This window comes from Muscardinus avellanarius (assembly GCF_963383645.1).
Source record: "Muscardinus avellanarius genome assembly, chromosome: 3".
Classification (NCBI taxonomy): Eukaryota; Metazoa; Chordata; class Mammalia; order Rodentia; family Gliridae; genus Muscardinus; species Muscardinus avellanarius.
In genome coordinates, this window is record NC_137788.1 from 76,067,009 (window position 1) to 76,090,548 (window position 23,540).

At 34.5% G+C, this 23,540-nt stretch overlaps 1 protein-coding gene across 1 annotated transcript in view; it reads right to left on the reverse strand.

The window, feature by feature from the left end:
• Positions 1–23,540, reverse strand: part of COL24A1 (collagen type XXIV alpha 1 chain) — a gene marked incomplete at both ends in the record, with an annotated part of 326,813 nt that overhangs the window by 68,911 nt on the left and 234,362 nt on the right. The window contains 8 exons of the mRNA XM_080692101.1: positions 1,546–1,599; positions 1,702–1,755; positions 4,750–4,803; positions 7,321–7,377; positions 8,110–8,163; positions 8,417–8,470; positions 15,932–16,039; positions 17,235–17,288. Coding sequence (XP_080548227.1) covers positions 1,546–1,599; positions 1,702–1,755; positions 4,750–4,803; positions 7,321–7,377; positions 8,110–8,163; positions 8,417–8,470; positions 15,932–16,039; positions 17,235–17,288 — 489 coding nt within the window. The remainder of the gene's footprint in view (positions 1–1,545; positions 1,600–1,701; positions 1,756–4,749; positions 4,804–7,320; positions 7,378–8,109; positions 8,164–8,416; positions 8,471–15,931; positions 16,040–17,234; positions 17,289–23,540) is intronic.

A 23,540-nucleotide genomic window follows, 5' to 3' on the forward strand; every position in this document is an offset into this window, starting at 1 on the left:
TGAGGACTGTATCTTCCTTTCCCTCTCTCTGCTCCCTGGTTGCTATCAGCTGAGCAGCTTTCCTTTGCTAAGCCCTGCTGCCATGATGTTTCTGCCTGAAGCCAGCTGAGCATGCACCCACCCTCTGAAACCGTGAGTCAAATAAACCTTTCCTCTTCTCAGTTGTTCTTGTCGGGTATTTTGGTTACATCAATAAAAAAAGCTGACTAATATACTTTACAACAAGTAATTTGTCTTACAGAAAAAAAATCTTTTAAACCAACTGTGTTACATAATCAAACTATTATTTCCACCTTCACCCCTAGGATAAAGATGCTTTGCTTGGCCATAGTTTAGTCAGGCTCTTAGTCCCACAAATTCACTTTTTTTCTTTTTTTTGTAAAATACAGTTTTAGTACAGAACTCCATTAGTCGGTTTATCAAGAACCCTTATTGATCATCGGATCATCCTGGATATCTGAGTTCTTTATCCTCCATCATTCCCCAGGTCTTCAGTGAAAATTTTGTTAGGTCAGTTTAACTAGAACCCCCCTAGACTCTGATGATCCTTTTAGTAATTTTCCATTTACTAGACCCTCCCCTCACCCACTTGACTATAATTTTTTTTTTTTTGTAGGTCTGGGGATGAAACCCCGGGGCATTTGACCTCCGAGCTACACCCTATGCCCTATTTATTTGTTTTATTTTTTTTATTTTGAAACAGGGTCTCACTAAGTTGCAGAGGGCCTCACTAAGTAGCTGAGGCTGTCCGTGAACCACGATCCTCAGGTCTCAGCCTCTGGAATGCTGGGATTACAAGCGTGCGCCACCACACCTGGCTGTTTGACTATAATTTTACAGTTGCACCTGCTGTATTCAAGATTGAGTACAATCTTATTCCCTCACTGCAAAATACCAGTACCAATCATGATAGTTCTTTTTTTGTGTCTGGTAAAGGGGATAGAACCCAGGGGCATTCTCTCTCTCTGAATTACAGTCCCACCCAATTTTTTATTTTTTATTTTGAAACAGCATCTCACTAAGTTATGGATACCCTCCCAAGTTGCTGAGGCTGGACACAACCCTGCAATCCTCCTGTCTCAGCCTCCCAAGTACTAGGATTACAAGCCTACACCACCAAGCCTGACTCAAACATGATAGTTCTGAATAAAGTCTTCATTACCATGCTTTAGTACTATGGAATAATTTTTTTTCTTTTATACCTCCACAGCTAAATAGGTTAGCTGATAGTTTTTTACTCTCCAATGCTGGTATTTATGTTTGAAACTTCAAGAAGAGACTAGACTACTCACTTGGGACAAATGTAGGCAATTTTCACTAAGCCAATTAGGCTTGTGGCAAAATTTGGTTAAGTCAAAACACTGAATCAATCAATAATAATGTTTATCACAATTATAATCACTAATTGCTCTATTAGTGGCCTATAGTGATCCCTGTTCCACAGTGATGAATGATTATTTGAATTATAATAAATAGTAACTTTTTTGTGTCCCTGTTTTCTCTAGGTAACAGTAAGATTCAAACTGTCAAATAATTTTAACTTACTTCAGGTCCTCTTTCTCCTTTTAGTCCTTGTTCACCTTGGTCACCTGGCTCACCCTTTGATAGAAAACAATACAGAAATCACATATAAAGCAGAGCTCAATATCAATATTAGTTTTTTAAAATTCCAGAATCACAAAAATTGTCTTCAAAACATACTGGAGGGCCTTGTTGTCCAGTGGCACCTCTTAGTCCTGGTACACCCACATGACCCTAGGAATAGAAAAGATTGTATTATTAGAGTAAGTAGAGACATGTGACTTCGAGAATAGGGTATGATCCTTTAAAATGGTAGCAAAGTATTGCAAAGTCCACTTAAATAGCACAGAGATTTTGATTCTTCTTGGAACTAGAATAGAACATAATAGGTTGCTAGATATCATGATGAATATAATATATTATAAATAACATATTAAAAGCTTTGTTTTTATTTTTGTTTTATGTGCTAGTGTAGCATGTTGAACAGTGGCCTTTCTTTTTATGATAAAATTAATTTTATTATTTTATTATTTTTATTTATTTTTAATGTTTTATTGGTGCACTGTAGTTATAAATCTTAATGGAGTACAAGATGGTAGAATGGTGGCCTTTCAAAAGATGTCTGTGTTAGTCCTCGGGAATCTGTGAATGTGACTTTATTTATAAAAATAACTTTTGTAGATGTCATTATGATAAGGATCTCGAGATAAGATTATCCTGGATTATCCATACTGTTCCTAGATCCATCTATCCTTGTCATAGATTCTCCAAGGGAAACAGACAGAAACAATAGCGGAGAAGGCCAGGTAGAAAGGCAGAGCTTTGAAAGGTGCAGCCATGAGAATGTGACCGCTTCCAAAAGCTGGAAGAGGACAGCAAAAAGTCTCCTCTGGGAACTCTAGGGAGTATGTCCTTGTCCACACATGGATTTTGACTTTGGGTTTTTTTTTTTTTTTTCTCGAGAACTGAGAGAACAGATTTCTGTTGTTTGAAGCCACCCATTTTGTGACAGTTTGTCATGGCAACACCAGGGAACTAAAATGGCTATTTATAGATATCCCTGGGGGAGATTGGTTTCAGGACCCCAAATCTCAGGATGTCTAAAAGGTCCCTTATATGAGATATAGTATTTGCATATATTTGTGCATATCCTCTCATCTACTTTAAATCATAGCTAGATCATAGCTAGATTACTTGTAATTTCTACTACAATGTAAATGTGTATAAACAGTTGTTATACTGTATATCATATTGTAATGACAAGAAAAAAAGTCTGTACATGTTTTTTACAGCTGTAACTTTTTTAGAATATCTTTTATCTGTGGCTATTTGAAACTGTGAAGGTAAAGGGCCAACTGTAGAGCCAATAACTAAAGGAATAAAGAGTTTAAGAACAATTTTTTTTAGCCTATTTCCTCTGTGTCCCCCACTTATACAACCAATTTTATACAACCTATTCTCCCTCTGGTCCCCATTTATACAAACTAGGTTCACATCCACTTGGAGAGGAGGTTTACTGGGTTGTATACAGTTGCTGTACACAGTACCAAGAAATATCAAATGACCTTGACATTCAGCAATCTGTCATCACTCTAGTTTTCCTAAGAAGGAATGCTGACCTACCACATTTCTCTTTTCAACTGTGTAAATAGAAACTAGCAACAATGCAGAGCATGTCAGGGGAAAGTTATGTACAAAGAATTCGGCATGAAATCTCTTTTATCCCCTTCCCTACTGTCCTCTTCACTAAGATTCCTTTTTTCCTACTCTCTGTATGTCACCGAAAGAAATGTCTTACCAGAGACATTATGAGGCTCATATCTTTTTTTTTTTTTTTTAAGGTCAGGACAAAAAGGAATTGATAGGGATAGGATCACAATATTCTTACATCCTATGAGATAACTGGTTATGAGTTTAAGCTTCTGATAAAGAAAATAGATTCTGTTTAAGGAAATGAATAGGGGTAAGAATGAAAAGCTACTTTGGAAAGCTATATATCACATGGACGCACTAAAGAGAAAACCATTATCATATAATAACTTTAGCAGGACAATAAGAGCAGATTCAGCAAATAACTTCAGGATAATCAAGAGGGTGAGCGGTACAAATAAACATAACTCCTTGTAGAGCACACATCAAACAGGATTTGGAAGAGAAGTAGTTGCTGAAAAGCTAGAGTTATAAAGTGAAGTGAGACTGAACATATGAGCAAACTGCAAAACTGAGCTCCTATGGCTAATTATGGCTTTGTTGCCCACTTTGTCAGTAGTAAGTAGCACAGAGACTGTTTCAGAATGATCACAAAAATTACATCCCTTGGCTTTGTGCAGGATGAACACAAATCTCACCAAAGACAAATTGACTTTTTAGGAGTTTGATTATAATGATTCTGGTCTATCCCAATAAAAATTGACAATGATCATTTTTACTCTGTGGTGAAAATGAACTGTTCTATCCTAGCTGTTATTAAAATCATGCAAAAGAGCGTATGGCATATGGTAGAGTTTGCCTGAAGATATTAGTGGTGGGGTGAGTTGGATGGCCAAAGGAAACTTGGAGAGGACTTCATAAGGGAAGTGATGATAAGCTCAATCTTAAATGATGAGTGTTCCAGACACTGAAGTGAGGACATTTTGGCAAAGGGAACAGCATGGGAAATAAACACAGATTCATGTGACAAAACATTACATGCAGAAAGGATCTGAGAGTGCTCTGATATGGACAGAGAATCTGGTTAGAAAGCTTCTGAAACAATTAAGACAAAAATGGCTTGAGAAAATCAGCTTAATAATGACAGTTATCTGTCTGCCAACCTGCCCATTCAGTCTGGCTAATCTCAGTCTGCATTTCAGAAATAATCACAGAAATTTTACCATGACAGAAGGATGTACTGAATCAACTAATCTATAGATTCATTGTTAAAAGCCTATCATGTCCAGGGCTCAAAAATAAGTACTGTATAGAAAAAAAAAGAAGTCATATCCAAAATTGGGAGCTGTGTGCATGTATGACTTTACCATCTTGTATCCCATTAAGATGTATGACTACAATGCACCCCCAAAAATGTTAAGATCTAAAATAAAAAGAAAAAGCTAGGCTTCCTTTATGATAAAAAACACAAGACATTACTAATTATCTCACTGATGCTTAGTTACATTTGAAGCTAATCAGAACCACAGAGAAGCCTACTCAAATTTAGGAGTGAAGCAGATACCTGACAGTAATTACCTTATATCCCTCTGCTCCAGGCTCTCCTCTCTCTCCTTGTTCCCCCATTGGACCCTGCAGTGACCACATACATACAAATATAATCAATTCATAGCTGTATTTGTAAATGGAGATGATACAATTAGTGTGGTTATTCTTTTTACAAAAATACAATATCTAATGTATAATAATGTCTTTAGTTCTACTAAATAATTCAAAAGTTTTAATTTCAATGATACCAAGAACATTAAAATGTATTAAGTACTAAACTATAAATAGACAATCTCACAATGATTGTTGAAGAAATGATGTTCAGTTAAAATTATAATTTTTTGATAAGTATAGAATATTGTAAATTATTCCATAATAATTTGCATTTTACTTAATGTTAAACTGATTAAAAAAGATTTAAGCAGAACTGTTCAGATACTTAATTCTCTTAATTATATGAGACCATATTTAAATGATTGCTAAAATATTTAATGATTAATTCTACCTTATCTTCATCAGAAATTCTATTGCTTATTTTTAATCTGTGAAATGTTTAATTCTTGAGGTATCAATTAACCTAGGAAAAATTGTATTTATAAATTTTAAGGCAGAAAGTAACCTAATAAACTCACATTTATTAACTTTTTCTAAATATTTCTAATATAAAATCTTTGATATGATAAACTACTTATATTATCTACCCTAAAGTAAATTTTAAAACATCACTGATAGCCGGGCGTGGTGGCGCACGCTTGTAATCCCAGCTTTCGGGAGGCTGAGACTGGAGGATCGCGGTTCATGGACAGTCTCAGCTATTTAGTGAGGCCCTCTGCAACTCAGTGAGACCCGGTTTCAAAATAAAGAATAAAAAATAGGGCAGGGGGTGTAGCTAGAGGTAGAATGCCCCTGGGTTCCATCCCCAAACCCACAAAAATAAATAAATAAAAAATAAAACATCATTTATCTCATACTAGAACCTATTATCTGAATAGAAACTTAGATTAAAAGTAATTGGCAAAATTATAGAATTTATTATTTGATAAATTCTTATTTTATATGAATAAAGCAAATAGACATATAAAGATAATAATCCCTGACTCTACTTTAATTATTTGTGATATTTTTGGTGGAAATTTCATGGCTGTCTTATGTCTACCAGATAAGACCATCATAGCTATGTTATAATTTTAATACATAGATACTGGCCAGGCGTGATGACACATGCTTGTAATCCCTGTACTTGGGAACCTGAGACAGGAGGATCATGCAAGTTTGAAGACTGCATCAGCTACTTAGTGAGGCTCTCAGCAACTTAGTGAGACCCTGTTTCCAAATTAAATACAAAATAGGTCTGGGAGTGTAGCCCAAAGGTAGAAAGCCTCTGGGTTACACCCAGCACCACACACACACACACAAAATAATACATAGATACTTATAATATTTTAGCTGACATTCATTGACCCTGGGATACAAAATTCTGGGAAAAACAAGTATTATCGTATTCAATTTGTCATTTTTAAAATTTGCATGAAAATTTTTGTATTGTTTCTATACAGTTCCTTCTCTTAGTAGTTGAGGAAGACTAGAATATATTTGACTAAAAACTTGTATAGAGAACTGACTCTACGAGAGATAGCTTGATTAACTTAGAAAAATTTACTTTTTCCAAGACAAGAGCCAAACTGAAATACCAGAAGTGACTACATATTCTGATCTTGAGTCTTAGTCTTCCTTTATGCTAAATAACACTATGTGAAAAATGGAAAACATAATGAATTTTATTTATTTATGTGTACTAGGTATTTTTTATCTTATTCATTTTATTTACATATTTTTTAGACATTGTTTTAGTCAAACATAAATAAAGAGATAGTCATTCAGGTAATCAATGCTACAATAGTTACTTTTAAAACTAGGGTCATAGAAAGTTCTTAAAATTTTTAATTAGAAGATTATAGATCCCTGATCTTTAAAGGTTACTGGTTCTAATAACTGGTTATATGAGTTTTGAAATCACTTGCAAGTGTGTGTAAATTATTAAAAGTACATAGATATGACTTTAATTACTTTAGAAATTAATTTTAATTTGTTAATTGAAGAAATATTTGCCCTAAAATGTCTAGAGCACATACATTTTGGACAATTTCTCTGGAAAGTTATCATGCATTTAATGTTGAAAGTCGGATTTCAGACATTACTGTCTTAAACCTATATATTAGGCTAAGGATCATGATCTGCATATTTTTTATATTAAGACTTTCACATTATTCATATTTCATGGTGGAAAATGCTTCTTTCCTATTTATACAATTTTATAAATCTAGCAAAATAAAACTCTTTAAAAAGATGAGATTAGTATTTGGGAGGCTGAGACAGGAGGGATATCAGGATGGAGGCCAATCTCAGCAATGTAGTAAGACTCTCAGCAACTTATTGTTACTCTATTTATAAAATACATATGGGGAGTGATTGAGAGGGAAATGGCTCTGAGTTCAATCCTTAGTATCAAAAACAACAACAATAATAAAAAATAAATTGGTGTAGTGAATCTATTAGTTCATTTCACCTTGAAGTGTCAAAATAAATTTTAAAAAGACCTACTGGTTCACCTCGAGGCCCAGGTGGTCCCAGAGTTGTGCTGTCTTCTCCTGGGTAACCCTAAAATGAACAAAATGATTAAGAAACAAAATTAATTAAATATCCTTAACAATACATAGGCTTTCAATTTCTAATATGTTAGGGAATATACAGTTTTATTTTATCTTTTTTAAGTGGGAAACTTTTATCTAAAAAACTAAGCACATCATATTTTATACACATTTATAATTTGTATATGGTTCTTCTTGGAAGTGTCAGTCTGTTTTAATTAGTAAAAAGCATCTTAGGAATTTTCTCCATGTGCCAATTTTCAATGAGCATAAATAGAAGATAAATAGCGTACTATGTCAGCTATTCCTAATTTATTAAAATATGTTAATATAAAGGTACTATAGTCATCTAGAGTCTCACAATATCTTTCAATGAATAACTAATGCAATTAATGAATAGAAAATAATTGTATAAAAAGTGGTATTATATATTATAGTCTCACAATCCCTTTCAATAAGTAATTAATTTTACTTTTACAAACTACAGATTATAAAACAGTTTTAGATTATTTCAACTGAATCTTGAAATAAGCCATGGAAAACATTTTAATAAGATATTTTAATACTAATATTTTATATTATTTATAATATTAAATATTAATGTAATGTTAAATAATATTAATATTTATGTTCCTTTATAATATACAAAATTTTCAACTTGAAAAGTGGTTCTTATATTCCTTGAAAATGGTTTTACACATTTGCTTAAGTTTAGAACCAAAATATCAGAAAATACATATACCGTTTCTCCTTTTGGTCCTGGTGGTCCAGAGAGTCCTGGTTGACCTTGCTGTCCCTATATGAAGATGAGCAAGTAGATATTCTTTATGTCATTTGTTCACATTCTACTTAATGTCACCAAGCTCATGCTATTAGATATTGTACTATTATGAAATGAAAAACAGAATTCACTCTATAGGAAGATTGAATGAAATATGTTAGAAAGATTTATTAGGTAGATTTAATCTGTTTCCATATTTGAATATAATCTTTTAATGTAAATATTTTTATATGTATGTGTGTATATCTTTTTAATTAGAAACATTTACCCTATATCCTGGGATTCCTGGTTCTCCATCAGCTCCCATCAATCCTATAGGACCCTAAGAAACACAGTAATTATTAGTAATAGAGACCTAACAGACAATTATTTAAATAATTAATCTTATATGCATATTATTCCAATTTTTACCTTTAGGTTTTCATGGTTTGAAATTCTACTTAGTCTAAAGTGGGAAAACAAACAAACAGTACAGCACCTCAATTTTTTGTCTTTTTTTTCTTTGGAACCACATAAGTTCCACAAAAATAACTCTGGTTTACCTCTGGCATGAATGTACTTAACTGCATTAAAATAAATGTTTTCAGTTTTTTGAATACTGCTGGTCCCTAGAAAATTCGTAGACATGCATTTTGTAGCTGTAAAAGTTTGTGGTAGACATGTGTCATTAAATACAAGAAAGTGAAGCCATAGAGTTTTTGATATTGTCTGTGCGTGGGATTCAGGAGAACGCCACATTCACAATGGTTCCATAGGCTTTGAGGAATATAGTTTTAGTTTTGGTCAAAGTTATTAAAACAGAACTACTAACAACTCATATATCACAATCACCCCATAATTACTAATTACAAATGTTTTGCAGATGGAAAAACCATATAGAGACTAATGCTTCTGATCCAGTAAAAAGTTTTTTCTATTTTTAGTTTTTTGTAATCCAGAGAATGAGTCCTAGGATTTCACAGATGCTAGACAAATACTCTACCACTAAGCTATACCCTCATCTTAATTTATTTTAATTATAAGAAAATAGTATGTTCAACATATGCAAGTCAATAGATATAATTCATCACATAAATAAAACTAGGGACAAAAATCATATGATCATCTTAATATATGCACAAAAAAAGCATTTGTCAAAACTCAACACCCAATCATGTTAAAAACACTGAGGAAATTGGGGATAGAAGGAACTTCCCTCAATATCCTAAAGTCAGTATGTATGTTATCAACCCAAAGCTAATATTATATGAATGGAGGGAGGAAGACTTGAAAGAATGCCCTTTAAACAATTTTTGTGTGTGTGTGTGGCACTAGGGATTAAGCCAGGGACATTCTACCTCTATAACTCCAGCCCTATTTTATTTTTATTTCAAAACAAGGTCTTGCTAGGTTAATGAGAGTTTCAGTATTTGAAGAGGTTGAATCTGCAATTCTCCTGTCTCAGCTTCCAAGTACTGGGATTAAAAGCATGCACCATTACATCTGGCTTAAGAGTGCTCTTTAGAATCAGGAACAAGACAAAGATGCCCCTATAAATACTTCTACCTCAATATAGTACTTGTAATTCTAGCAAAAGTAATAAAACGAGAACAAAAGTTAAAGAGATAAAAATTGGGACAAAAGAACTGAAATTATCTCTGTTTGCAGATGACATGGTTCTACATTTAGAAGATCCAAAACACTCAACCAGAAGACTTCCATCTGACAAACAAATTCAGTGGAGTAACCAGCTTCAAAATCAACTTAAAAAATCATTAGCTTTTCTATACATCAATCATGAATCTACTAAAAATAAATCTGGAAAGAAATTACATTCACAACCGCCTGAAAAATACTTATAAATAAGTCTAAACAAGGAGGTAAAAGATCTTTACAATGAAAATTATAGAACACTAAAGAAAGAAACTGAAGACCTTAGATGGTTGAAAAACCTCCCATGTTATTCAATAGGCAGAATAAATATCACAATAGACAACTTTGCCAAAAGCAATCTATAGATTCAAAGCACTCACTATCAAAATACAATTGTTATTCTTCACAGAACTAGAAAAAAGTCCTAAAATTCATATGGAGAAAACAAAAGACAGAATAACAAAGCAATTCAGAGAAATAAGAAGCATGCTGGTGGAATCACAATACCTGATTTTAAATTATACTCTGGTGCAATAGTACTAAAAACAGCATAGTATTGGCATAAAAACAGATACATAGATCAATGGAATAAAACAGAAAATACAGAGAAAAATCCTCATACTTCTAGCCAGTTGATTTTAGACAAAAAACCCAAAAACATAGGTTGAGGAAAAGAGAATCTTTTCAACAAGTGGTGCTGGGAAAACTAGATATCCACACGTAGAAGAAGGGAACAAAACTCCAATCTCTACCTTCTACAAGAGTCAGCTCAAGATGGATCAAAGACCTATAAATTAGAACAAAAACTGCAATTACTGAAAGAGGACAGAGAATCAACTCTTCAACATATAGGTGCTGGTAGATAGATACTTCCTCAATAAGACCACAAAGCTCAGGAAATAAAGCTGAGAATTAATAAATGAGATGGCATCATACTAAGAAGCTTCCTGTGCAGCAAAAGAAACCACAAAAAAATTTTAAGAGAAAGCTGAGAGAATGGAAGAAAATATTTGACAATTACTCTTCTGATAGACTAATATCTAAAATATATAAAGGACTTAATAAAAACTTAACACTAAAAAAATGACCTAGTCATAAAATAGGCAACTAAGTAGACACTTCTCAAAAGCACAAATACAAAAGGCTAATAAATATATGAAAAATGTTCAACATCATCAAAAATAAGGAAAATGTAAATCAAACTACACTAAGATTTCATCTAATTCTAGTTAGAATGAAAATCATCAAGAATAAAAGCAAAAAGCCAGGCATGGCGAAGCACGTTTGTAATCCTAGCATTCGGGAGGCTGAGACAAGGAGGATCATGGTTCCCAAAGAGCTTCAGCTACTGAGTGAGGTCCTTTGCAACTCAGTGAGACCCTATTTCAAAATAAAGAATAAAAAAATAGGGCTAGGGATGTAGCTCAGAGGTAGAATGGTCATGAGTTCCGACCCCAGTACCGCCAAAATAATAATAATAATAAATAATAATAATAATAATAATAATAGTAATAATTGAATAAAATCAATAACAAATGCTGCCAAAGTCATGGAAAAAGAGGAACTCTATACACTGTTAGTGGGAATGCAAATTAGTAATCCACTATGAAAATCCATATGGAAGTTCTTCAAAAGACTAAGAAAGGAACCACCAAATGGCCCAGCTTAACAAAAGAAAGTCAGAATACTATACACGCTTATCCATGTTTATAGCAACACAATTCACAATAGCCAAATTATGGAGCAACCTAGGTTTTGTCAACAGTTGAGTAGATAATGGAAAGGACACACACACACACACACACACACACACACACACACTGGAATTTTACTTAGCTATAAAGAACAACAAAATTGTGTCATTTGCAGGAAAATGGGTGGAACTAGAGAATATTATATGGAGATCAGTCAGTTTCAGAAAGTCAGGGGTAATATATTTTCTCTCATTTGTGGAAGCCAAAGAGAAAACAGGAAAAAGACTTTAGATGACTGAGGAAAACGACCAGCAGAATAGTGGAAGGGGAGGTGAGGAGGAAGATGGGGAGGGCAAAGGGAAGAACTAATGAAAGAAACGACTCTAAAGTGGAAGGGGAGGTGAGGAGGAAGATGGGGAGGGCAAAGGGAAGAACTAATGAAAGAAACGACTCTAAAGTGGAAGGGGAGGTGAGGAGGAAGATGGGGAGGGCAAAGGGAAGAACTAATGAAAGAAAAGACTCTAAAGTGGAAGGGGAGGTGAGGAGGAAGATGGGGAGGGCAAAGGGAAGAACTAATGAAAGAAACGACTCTAAAGTGGAAGGGGAGGTGAGGAGGAAGATGGGGAGGGCAAAGGGAAGAACTAATGAAAAAAACGACTCTAAAGTGGAAGGGGAGGTGAGGAGGAAGATGGGGAGGGCAAAGGGAAGAACTAATGAAAGAAACAATCCTAATTATTCTGTGCCTGTGTACGAAGGTGTCACTACCAATGTGGTTATGTATGTGGAGGGTTGGGTAGCAAGGCGGGATTTGAAGAGAAACACACTAAGACCTGTGTACATGTTTGATTGTATACATTTGAACTTCACCAAGATGCATACTTACAATGTCCCAATAAAAGTATAAAAGAAAGAAAACAATAAATATGGGTTTCATGTAATAAATTTAAAAACCTAGATAGATGATTTTTGGATGGTACCGGGGATTGAACCCAGGGGCATTCTACCTCTGAGCTACACCCCAAGCCCTATTTTTAATTCTTTATTTTGAAGCAGGATCTCACTAAGTTGTGGAGGGCCTCGCTAAGTAGCTGAGTCTGACTGTGAACCTGCGATCCTCTTGTCTCAGCCTCCAAGGTACTGTGATTATAAGCGCGCACCACCACACCCAGCGAGTAGATATTTTTTTTTTTAAGAAAAAAGTTAGAAAAAATTTTAAAAATAAATTTATAAGTTCTTTGATTATCTTTTCAGTTTATTTCTTAAATAATTTTTAAACTTTTTGTTAGTTTGAGACGGGGATTTTGCTATGCTGCCCAGTCTGTTCTCAAGCTTCTGGGCTCAAGTGATCCTCCCCTTTTAACTTCCTGGACTACAGGCATATCCCCCTCCTAAATAGCTGGGTCTACAGGCATGTGCTGCTTTACCTGGCTCCTGTAAAATTCTAAAGATGACTAAATGCAATAAGCTATGCTAAAAGTTTAAAATAAAATATTAGAAAATTGAACCCAGCATCAATGAAAGAATAATACAAACACACATAAGATTTATTCTAGAAATTCCTAAATGATTTGACTTTTTTTAAAACCCATTAATGAAGCCGGGCGTGGTGGCGCATGCTTGTAATCCCCACGCTTGGGAGATGGAGACAGGAGGATCGCGCTGGTTAGGAGCCAGACTCGCTGGCTTAAGAGACCCTGTTTCCAAATAAAATATAAAATAGGTCTGGGAGTGTAGCCTGGAGGTAGAAGGGCTTCCAGGAACCCCAGTGTCACAAAAAAAATAAAATAAAATAAATAAATAATCCCATTAATGAATTTCCTCATATTGATGAAGGAGAGAAATAATGAGTTATCTGTACAAATATGAAAGCATTTAATAACATTTAACATTTTCTGTGATTAAAACTCATTTAAGAATAGAAAGAGCCAGGTGTGATGGCACACACCTGTAATCTCAGTAGTTGGGAGACTATGACAGGAGGTTGATAGGTTTGAAGACAGTCTCACAAACTTAAGGCTTTCAGCAACTTAGTGAGAATCTATTTCAAAATAAAAAATAAAAAAATGGGGCTTGGGATATAATTCAGAGGTACACTATCCCTGGATCCAATAATGCAACTTTATTGAAGGACACATCAAACCATATGAGTAAATGTGAAGAAGCGAGATTTTCGATAGAAAAATATTATGCTAACAAAAATCAACGATATGATTTAAAGTTCACGTGAAAGAGAAAATCATAGTAAGAACCAAGTTTTTCTGAAAAATGAATTATTAATTTTTTTATCTCAAAAGATACTGTAATAATATAATGAATAAAATAGTATGGTCGGGATCCTAAAACAGACCAATAATTGAGAGAGGATAATAGACCAGTGACTATTTGAGAGTTTAGTTTATGAAAAAGTAGCGTTCCAAAAAGAGTGAGATATAGTTCAACTAGTTAATACATAAAATTTGAACAATTGTGTATCAAATTGGAAAGAAGGGAATGTGTCTTCTACAACTCACATACCAAAACAAACAAGCAATTACCATATGGCTAAAGGGGTTAAATGAAGCTACAAAACTATTAGGATAAAAACATGGGTAAATGTTTTTATATGCTTTAGTAGGAAAGGCATTTTTAATGAAAAATAAAACCCAGAAGCTATAAAGAAAAAAAATTAACAAATATTACTATGTAAAAATTAAAATGTTCAGCTGAGCATGGTGATACATTCTTGTAGTCCTAGTACTTGGGAGGCTGAGGTGGGAAATTTGCAAGTTAGAGGCCAGCCTCAGCAACTTAGTGAGACTGTTTCAAAATAAAATTAAATAGGGCTAGGGGTGTGTCTCAGAAGTAGAATGTCACTGGCTTCAACCCCAGGACCAAAAAATAAAATAAAATAAAACATTCTATATAGCAAAAGATATCATAAACAAAAAGATAAATGACAGGTTAATAATATGTTTTACAACATATATAACAAAAATATTTGAGATATATAAGGAATGGTGGCAAATTAATAAGAAAAAGATAACAACTTAAAAAATGTAAAGTATATATGAACAGGCAATTTTCAGAGGAAAAAAGTACAAGTTACTTAGTTGTAACCAGGAAATGGAAATAAAAAGAAAAATGAAGTATAAACACTAAAAGTATTATATAAAATGTGGGCAGTAGGATATAAATTTGGTGAAATCTCTTCAGAAAGTAGTTTTGGAACACGTGTCAAAATATCAAAAGTTAATACCTTTTTTTTTGTGGTACTGGGGATAGGACCCAGGGGCATTCTACCTCCGATCTACACCCCCAGCCCTATTTTTTATTCTTTACTTTTGAAACGGGGTCTCACTAAGTTTCAGCGGGCCTCACTAAGTAGCTGAGGCTGTTCACGAACAATCCTCCTGTCTCAGCCTCCCAAATGCTGGGATTACAAGCGTGTGTCAACACGCCTGGCCCAATACTTTTTTTTTTTTTTTTTTTTAAGCAACAACAGCAAAATACCAAAGCAGTTGCCTACTTCGAAGGCAATATTGTTTGGATGTATTCGTTCTTACATTTATTTAGTCACATATAATATTTCTGAACACATGGGCCAAAGACAGAAATGTTTTAGTAAATGAAATAAAAGGAAGTCTAAGAGGCCCAGAGTGGTAAGATGTCAGTAAATACAGAGACAGACATGTCCAAGGATTCAGAGGAGAACCTTCCTCAGACAAGTGGATTCTCAATGTTCTCTGGAAGGTCTTGTTGGGAAGTCGAGCATTAATGACATTTAAATGAAGAAAAAGAAACACTGGCATTCTGTAAGTTTATGAAACAGAAGACTAAAGTGGATAATCTTTTAAATATTTTGCATTTCTTTCATGCCGCTGTGACTTTCTAAACAGGTTCCAAAACATATATCAGCAGCACAATTTTGCTATTATAAGTTCAGAAGTATCATGCTACATTTGTTCCCAACTTCATGCAACATTCATGCAAAAGATTAAGACATAAATAGATGCCACTGAGATTTATCATAGCTGGTGAGAAAACTAATCTCCAGATAAAGCATGAGGAGTCCAAACATATAAAGAAAACCCATTTCAAGGAAACTTAATTTTCCAAGCAATTTGTCAACCATGGCAGCATCGTTTTATACAGACATTAAATCCTGATTTTTAACTGCTAGGCATATAAACTTTCCTACTTAGGTTAGGAGTTTCTAATTTAATTTTTTAAAAGCCTCATTTCTTATTTTATTTCCATTTTCAGTTTTTCCCCCACTTTCCTTTTTCATGTCCAGAAACCACTAAGCCATTTAAGCACTGTGGAATGCTTACAGTTATCCACATCCCATGGAGATAGATTATTTTCAATGGAACTATTGCCTTCTCTGTCAAGTTAATCAAGGGACGAAGCTTTAAGGGCATGAGTGCATTTCTTTTCCACCAGAGCGACTCGGTTCTAGAAACAAATCAAATACTGACCACAGCACCTCTAGTTCCTCTGGCACCCTTAGGACCACTTTCTCCAATCTGTCCAGGAGCTCCTCTGCGTCCAACTTCTCCTGTGGGTCCTAACTGTCCTTTATCACCCTGTAGGTGACATTAACATGAGCAAAAAGAAAGGAAGAGCAAGTTTTTACTTAATTAACTATATCATACACTTGAATGACTCCAGAGGATACTTTGCAAAATTCTGCAAAGAGAATCCTTCTTTTAAGTTAACAGTACTATAGACCATCACTAAAAATAACATACTATCACCACACAAGTTATATGAAATTTGAAAAAAGAAGATTAAGAAGACAATTTTGGCCAATTAAGCAAAGCAGTGGATTTCTGGTGCTCACGTTGAATTCAAAATAGCCAACTTCTTTATTTTAAATCACTCACTGGCTTAGAATATGTCTTCAAAAATCCATACCTTTTGTGGTGTGTGTGTGTGTGTGTGTGTGTGTGTGTGGTACTGAGTGATTATTAGGGGTTGAATCTAGGGGCACTTTCTCACTGAGCTAGACCCATAGCTCTCTCTCTCTTTTTTTTTTTTTTTAAATTTTGAGACAGAGCCTCTTTAAGTTGTTAAATACTGGCCTTGAACTTGCCATCTTCCTGTCTCAGGATACCATTTCGAGATCCTCCTGAAACCTGGTTACTTTCTATTTCTTATGACACCGACTGGCCCTTCTTTAGCATTAAAATACAGCTGATTTTTTAAAAAGATTAAGTTTTTAATCACTTTTTGGAAGTTATGTTATCGATAGTCAGACACAAAAGAAAATCTAAACTGGGACCCTAGTCAGGACATTTTTTATATTGCTACCAGTTCACAGGCTTTATTTTACTTTTCCAGGGGTATAGGTTGCTACAAAGGCCCACAGTGTCTTACTTAATGTTGATTTCATGATTATTTCCTGGTGTGTGTGTGTGTGTGTGTGTGTGTGTGTGTGTGTGTGTGTGTGTATTTGAGCACACAGGATCAAAAGCAAACATTCTAGAACTCTGATTACACCCCCAGTCCTATATGTTTTATTTTAAAACAGGGTCTCACTAAGTTGCTGAGGGCCTCACAAGGTGCCTTAGGATGGCCAGGAACCTGCGATCTTCCTGTCTCAGCTTCTTAAGTATTAGGATTAAAAGCATGAGTCATCACACCCAGCTTTGCTTTATATTTATCACACCCAGTTTTGCTTTATATTTAGTGCAAATGAAAAAAAAAAACAACAGCATTTTATGGAGCTTCAAGCACATAAGAAGAAAGAGAACCAGACGAAAAGATGTAAAACATTACCTTTTTTCCTGGACGACCTCTTTGTCCTGGAGTTCCCACCATTCCTTCTGGCCCCTGAATATCCAATATAGAAAAAGAAACAAATGATTAAAGAAAAGAATAGTGTATATAAATATTTATATTGGATAATCAATGAATTGAATACTAAATAAAAATGAGGACTACTCTTTTTTTGGTGATTATCTTGAGAAAACGACTCTGAATATGGTGGGCATGTCTGTAATCCCAGTACTTGGGAGGCTGAGACAGAGGCTCTCAAGTTCAAGACCAGCCTCAGCAACTTAGTTGGACTCTCAGCAATCTAGAAAGACCCTGTGTCAAAACAAAAATAAACGAGGAAAGAAAGAAAAATAGAGAGAAAAGAAAGTAAGAAAGGAAAGAAAAAAGAAAGAAAGAACGAATGAACGAATGAACTTGGGGTATATAACTCAGTGGTAGAACACTCTCAGATTCAATCTCAAGTACTACAAAAAAGAAAAACGAGAGGTCACAGTGATTTAAAGGCATTCTTGTCGTCAGCTATACAGTTCACACACAAACTGGCTAAGATGGGAAATATGAAACTGTTCTTTAGGAGGAAAATTACTTGGTTTCAGCATACCCATTTTAATTAATAAGAATGTAGTTAAACACAAATTCATTTCAACACTTCTATGAGCTACTGCGAGCTCAGAATCTTGTTGAAAGAATAGGATTATAAAATATATCTAAGTCATGGTTAAAGAAAGTCTCAAAATCCTACTGCAGTAGAGAAGATTAAAGAGATATTCTTTGGCTTATGGAAAAAAAGGAGAGAAGAAAATCTAAGAAGAAAAAGGAGGTGATCATATTAAACCATTTAAAAGATATTTTCAGTTCAATTGGTACTGTGTTTATCCAAAAGTTGATTAAGAGTTTTCCATATATATTTTTTAAGTGAAAAGTAGGATGCCATGTGAATTTGCAGAGTGACAAAGAAAAGCTTCAGTGCGATCCACAAGTCAGGTTGCAAGTTCTAAAATGGCGAATAATTAATCACAACATTCTTTTCATTAGTTGGACATGAAAATGGAAATTTCAAATGTGTGTCCCCAAAGCTCAGAAAACTCCAAAAGTGATCTAGGCAAGAAATAAATTGTGGTTTACCACTGTGCTATGTAGGCTCTTGATAAATATTTGTTGAACGAATAAACAGCTACCTAAGGAAATGACTCACGCCTGTGCTCCAGAGCAAACGTCCTCCCAGCCTCAGCCAGCCGCTGTCTTTAGAGGATAAGGCAGCTACGTTCAATCGCTGTAGCCACAGCTGCATCCAGAGGTAGAAAGGGTAGTTGCACTGCTCTTTTTATTCTGAGGAATTCTTTGTAGCTACTGAGGACTCTTACAAAAGAGGCTGGTTTATTTTCTACGGAGGATGGGGTGTGAGCTCTTAAATTCAGACTGCTCCAGCAGCTTCACATTCTGGCTCTGATACTTTATAATAGCTATATGGCCACAGGCAGATTATTAAATTTTTAAAAAGTTTTTGTTTCCTTCCTAAATAAAAGGCGGTATAATGAAACTTCTACAATTTAGTCAGATATTACATGTACATGTTAGAAAGGATTAGACTTAGAGTGAAGAGCTCAATAAAGGTTAGTTTACATTAACTTTTGCTATTTAAACTATATTATACAATAATTAAATACATATGAAGACATTAAAAGATATATAGTGAAACCTCACATTGCACCCACTTAGTAGGAGCAATACATTTTTTAATTAATTTATTTTTTTATTGGTGCACTGTATTCATACATCATAGTGGGATACAAACTTTTGTAGACATACATGCAAACATCGCCCAGTCAGCCCCCACCTGATCCCCACCCCATTCTCTCCCCATCCCTCCCTCCCATGCTTGGCTTAGTGGTTGACATCTAGTATTATAGCAATTTATCCAAAATTAAAAATGATAATCTAACATAACAGTTTCATTTGTCTGATACCAAGCTTTTGATGACTTAAAGATAACATTTCAATATTTCTTTTTACTTTCTTTCTTACCAGAGAATATTTTTTTTCTATTTTTTTAGGTGAAACTATCATATACTTATATATTTATTTTTCAGAAAAAACCTCTATCCTAATATGGAATATGGACTCTAGATACCCAAAATGATCTTGAAAAAGAACAAAGCTAGAAGATATATATTTTCTGATTTCAAACCATATAAAGCTACAATAATTGAAACAGTGTAGTACTATTCTAAAGGCAGATATATAAACCATTGGAGTTAAATAAAAGCCTAGAGCTAAATTCTTCCCTATATTGTCAAGTTATTTTTGACAAGGTTTCCATGAACATTTGGTGGTGGAAATAATAATCTTTTAACTAAATATTGTTGAAAAATAATAATTACATGGAAAAGAATAAAGTTGGACCCTTACTTAATCCCATATACAAATATTAACTCAAAATAGATAAAAGACCTAAATATAAATCTTAAGACTATAAACTTTTAGGAGAAAATCTGGGTCATAAAACCTCACAACATTGAAATTGGCAGTGATTTCTTGGATATGATTTCAATGGCACAGGCAACAGAAGAGTATACAAACTCCCTAAAAAATAAAAAAAAATTGTATATCCAAAGCCAATGTAAACAGAGTTAACAGTTACTAATAGAATGGGATAAAATATTTCCAAATGCTATATCTGAAGGTATATTAATATTCCAACTAGAAATCCTAAAAATTAACAGCAATAAAGGCAAACAATACCATTTAGAGATAGGTAAAAGACTAACATAAGTAATGAATCTCCACAGATAACCAATCTTAGTTGACTATTGGATGGAAACTCTTGTTTCTCTGGTTCTGGTGTGTTACCTATTTCTTCTTTGTAGTTAATCTCTTCGAGTATTTTCTCTAGTGCTGGTTTTGAAGACAAAAATTCCTTCAGTTTCTGTTTGTCATGGAAGCTTCTTATTTCTCCATCTAATTTGATAGAAAGTTTTGCTGGGTAGGAAATTTTTGGCTGGAAGTTGTTTTCTTTCAGAGTTTGGAATCTGTTACTCCAAGCCCTTCTGGCTCTCATGACTTGGTTTGGGAAGTCTGGAGTGATTCTAATTGGTTTGCCTCTGAATGTCAGTTGGCCCTTTTTTTTTTGTTGCCTTTAAGATTCTCTGCTTGGCTTCCACATTGGTCATTTTGACAATTATGTGGCATGGGGATCCTCTTCTCCGATCCTGTCTAAAGGGAGTTCTATAAGTTTCCTGAACCTGTGTATCAACCTCTTGCTCTAATTTTGGAAAATTTTCTGCTATTACTTCCTTGAAGAGATTGTTGATCCCTTTGGTTTCACTTTCTTTTCCCTCCTCTATTCCAATTATTCTTAGGTTAGCTCTCTTAAAATGGGCCCATATTTCTTCAATATCAGATTCCTGCTGTCGGATATTTTTTCCTAGATTAGAAACTATGCGTTCATTTTTGGAATGATCATCTTCTAAGAGCAAGATTCTGTTCTCCATGTGGTCTAATAGGTTGTTTGTGCTTTGAATTGAGGCCTTTACTTCATTAATTGCATCCTTTATCTCTTTTTGGCTCTCTCTGAGTTCTTTTCGAAGCATCTCTATTATTTCTACAGTTATTTTCCTGATTTGATCTTCTAGAAATCTCTGATTTTCAGTTTTATCGGGTTCTGATGTTGTGGGGTTGTGGGCATTCATTGCTCCAGTATTATTCCTCTTTCCCATGATTTCGGAAGTTTGTGCCTTCTCTGGGTTCTTCCCTTGGGTCACTATGACTTCACTTAAGGTGTTCTGGATCTCGAGTCAGTAGTATTTCAGACCCCACTACTCCTTTACTGGGTTGTATCACAGAGTCTCCGACCCAGAGAGTCGATAGAGGCTGCTTTAGACCATGGTGGGTGCCAGGTTGGGCGTTCTCCTATGGTGTGATATCTCTGCCACCGCCCCTCCCCCACTGGGTCAAGTCCCAGGGAGTACAGTACTGGGATTTCTCCTCTGTGGCCCGCAATTTGACTCACTGTTCTTGAGTACGCAGATGTAGCTATACTGGATTCGGTGAATTCTCTCGCAATACATTTATATATAATTGAAGCCCCATGTACACACACATATCTTTCCAAACACATCAACCTCTCTTCTCACTCAGGTACAATCATTGTCCTGAAATTTTTTTTATTAATCCCATGCACTTTTATACTTTTACTCCATTTGTATGTATCACAAAGCAATATATCATCATTTTTCCTCTTTTTAAGTTTTAAATAAGCAGTATAATACTATATGTGTTCTTCTGAAAGGCAATTTTTTTTTTCAGTATTGGGGATGGAACCCAGGGGCATTTTATCTCTGAGCGATACCTCCAGCCCTATTTTTTCTTCTTTATTTTGAAACAGGGCCTCACTGAGTTGCAAAGGGCCTCACTAAGTAGCTGAGGCTGTCCATGAACGGCGATCCTCCAGTCTCAGTCTCCCAAAAGTTGGGATTACAAGTGGGCGCCACTATGCCCCACCGAAAAAACATTTTAAACATAGTATTCTCTCTCTCTCTCTCTCTCTCTCTCTCTCTCTCTCTCTCTCTCTCTCTCTCTTGCGTTGTCCTCAAATAACAATTTAATCATTTTTAATATCTCCATCTCAAGAGTGCCTATGTCAGGAGCATTTTGTACGGTATATACCTTAGAGTTGAATGGATGGTTTGCAGTATGTGTACATTTTTATGTATACTAGATATTGCCAAATTGTTCTCCAGGGGTTTTACCAAATTATATCCCCATAGCAATGCATTAAAATTCTAAATATTCCAGATCTTCTGTAATTTCTGGTACTATTAAACTTGAAATTTGCCCACTGAGTGCAACATGACATTATCTGTGTCACAAATATGATTTGGTTTGCATTACTAGTTATTAGATGGAGTACGTTTCCATTCATAAAGCTAATGGATAGTTATATGGGCATTTCTGGTTTCTATCTTCTGCTCATTATTCTATTGTGACTTATGTAAAAGTCTTTTTTTGTGTGTGTGATACTGGGAATAGAATCCAGACCCATTCTATCTCAGAGCTACACCCCCAGCCCTATTTTTTATTCTTATTTTGAAACAGGGTTTCACTGAGCTGCAAAGGGCCTCACTAAGTAGCTGAGGCTGTCCACGAACAGCAATCCTCCTGTCTAAGCCTCCCAAATGCTGGGAATACAAGCAGGTGCTACCACACCTGGTTATATAAAAGTTTTTAATACATATTTTATACATATTTTTTCATTCTCTATATTATAGATCTCTTCTCTCAGCCTGTACCCAATTTTCTCTTATAACTTTTGATTAACACAAGCAGGCAATTTTAATGTAGTCAAATTAATAAACTTTTTTTGTTTCTTTTAATGTTTTGTTTGAGATCCTCACCGCTTTCTCTCCTCCCATTAGGCAATAAAAGATTCTTCTAAATATTCTCCTAAGAGAATATTAAATTTTTGACTTCCACAATTAGGGTTTTTGGAACTTAAGAGTGAGGGTGTGTGTGTGTGTGTGTGTGTGTGTGTGTGTGTGTGTGTGTGAAAGAGAGAGAGAGAATGCACATGGGCATTTATGTGTGGGAGAAAATTTTTTCCCATTAAGATAAACAATTGTACTAGTATAATTTATTGACAGCTTGTCTTTTCATTATAGACACTTAGTATATAATCTAATTATCAAACATTATTTCAAAATATATCTTTTTCTATGTTATTTTCTGTTTGTGTGGGTCTGTTTGTCTATATATAAACAACATGAAGCTAAGTTTATTGCTTTAGCTTTACCACTCAGTTCTGGTATCACATATGTCACATTCTTTTCTGTTACTTTCACCCTTTCCACTCTTCCTCAACTTGTTCTTTAAAATTGTATCCCTATTGGCTGTATCGTCTTCCTCAGAAATTTTAAAATCACTTTTCATTAGTCAAGTTCTAAAAAAAAAATCCTGTAGGTATTTTGACTGAAATTGTACTAAGTGTATAAACTAATTTAGGGGAGACTTGATAATCATATTAAGTCTTCTTATTCATGAGTATAAAATATCTGTCCATTTACTTAGGTCTTCTATTACATCTTTTTCAAATTATCAAAATTTTCTACAAAATATTTGCAAATGTTTTGTTAGATTTTTTGAGATATTTAATTTTATTTATTAGTGTACTAAAAATTTAAAGATAGCGTTCTGACTAACTTGTTGCAGGTTAAAAACAGGATAGAATCTATATTGTATGCTAAATTTATATTCAGCAGTTTTCTGAATTCCCTCTCTCTCTCTCATTCTGGGATCAAACCCAGGGCCTCA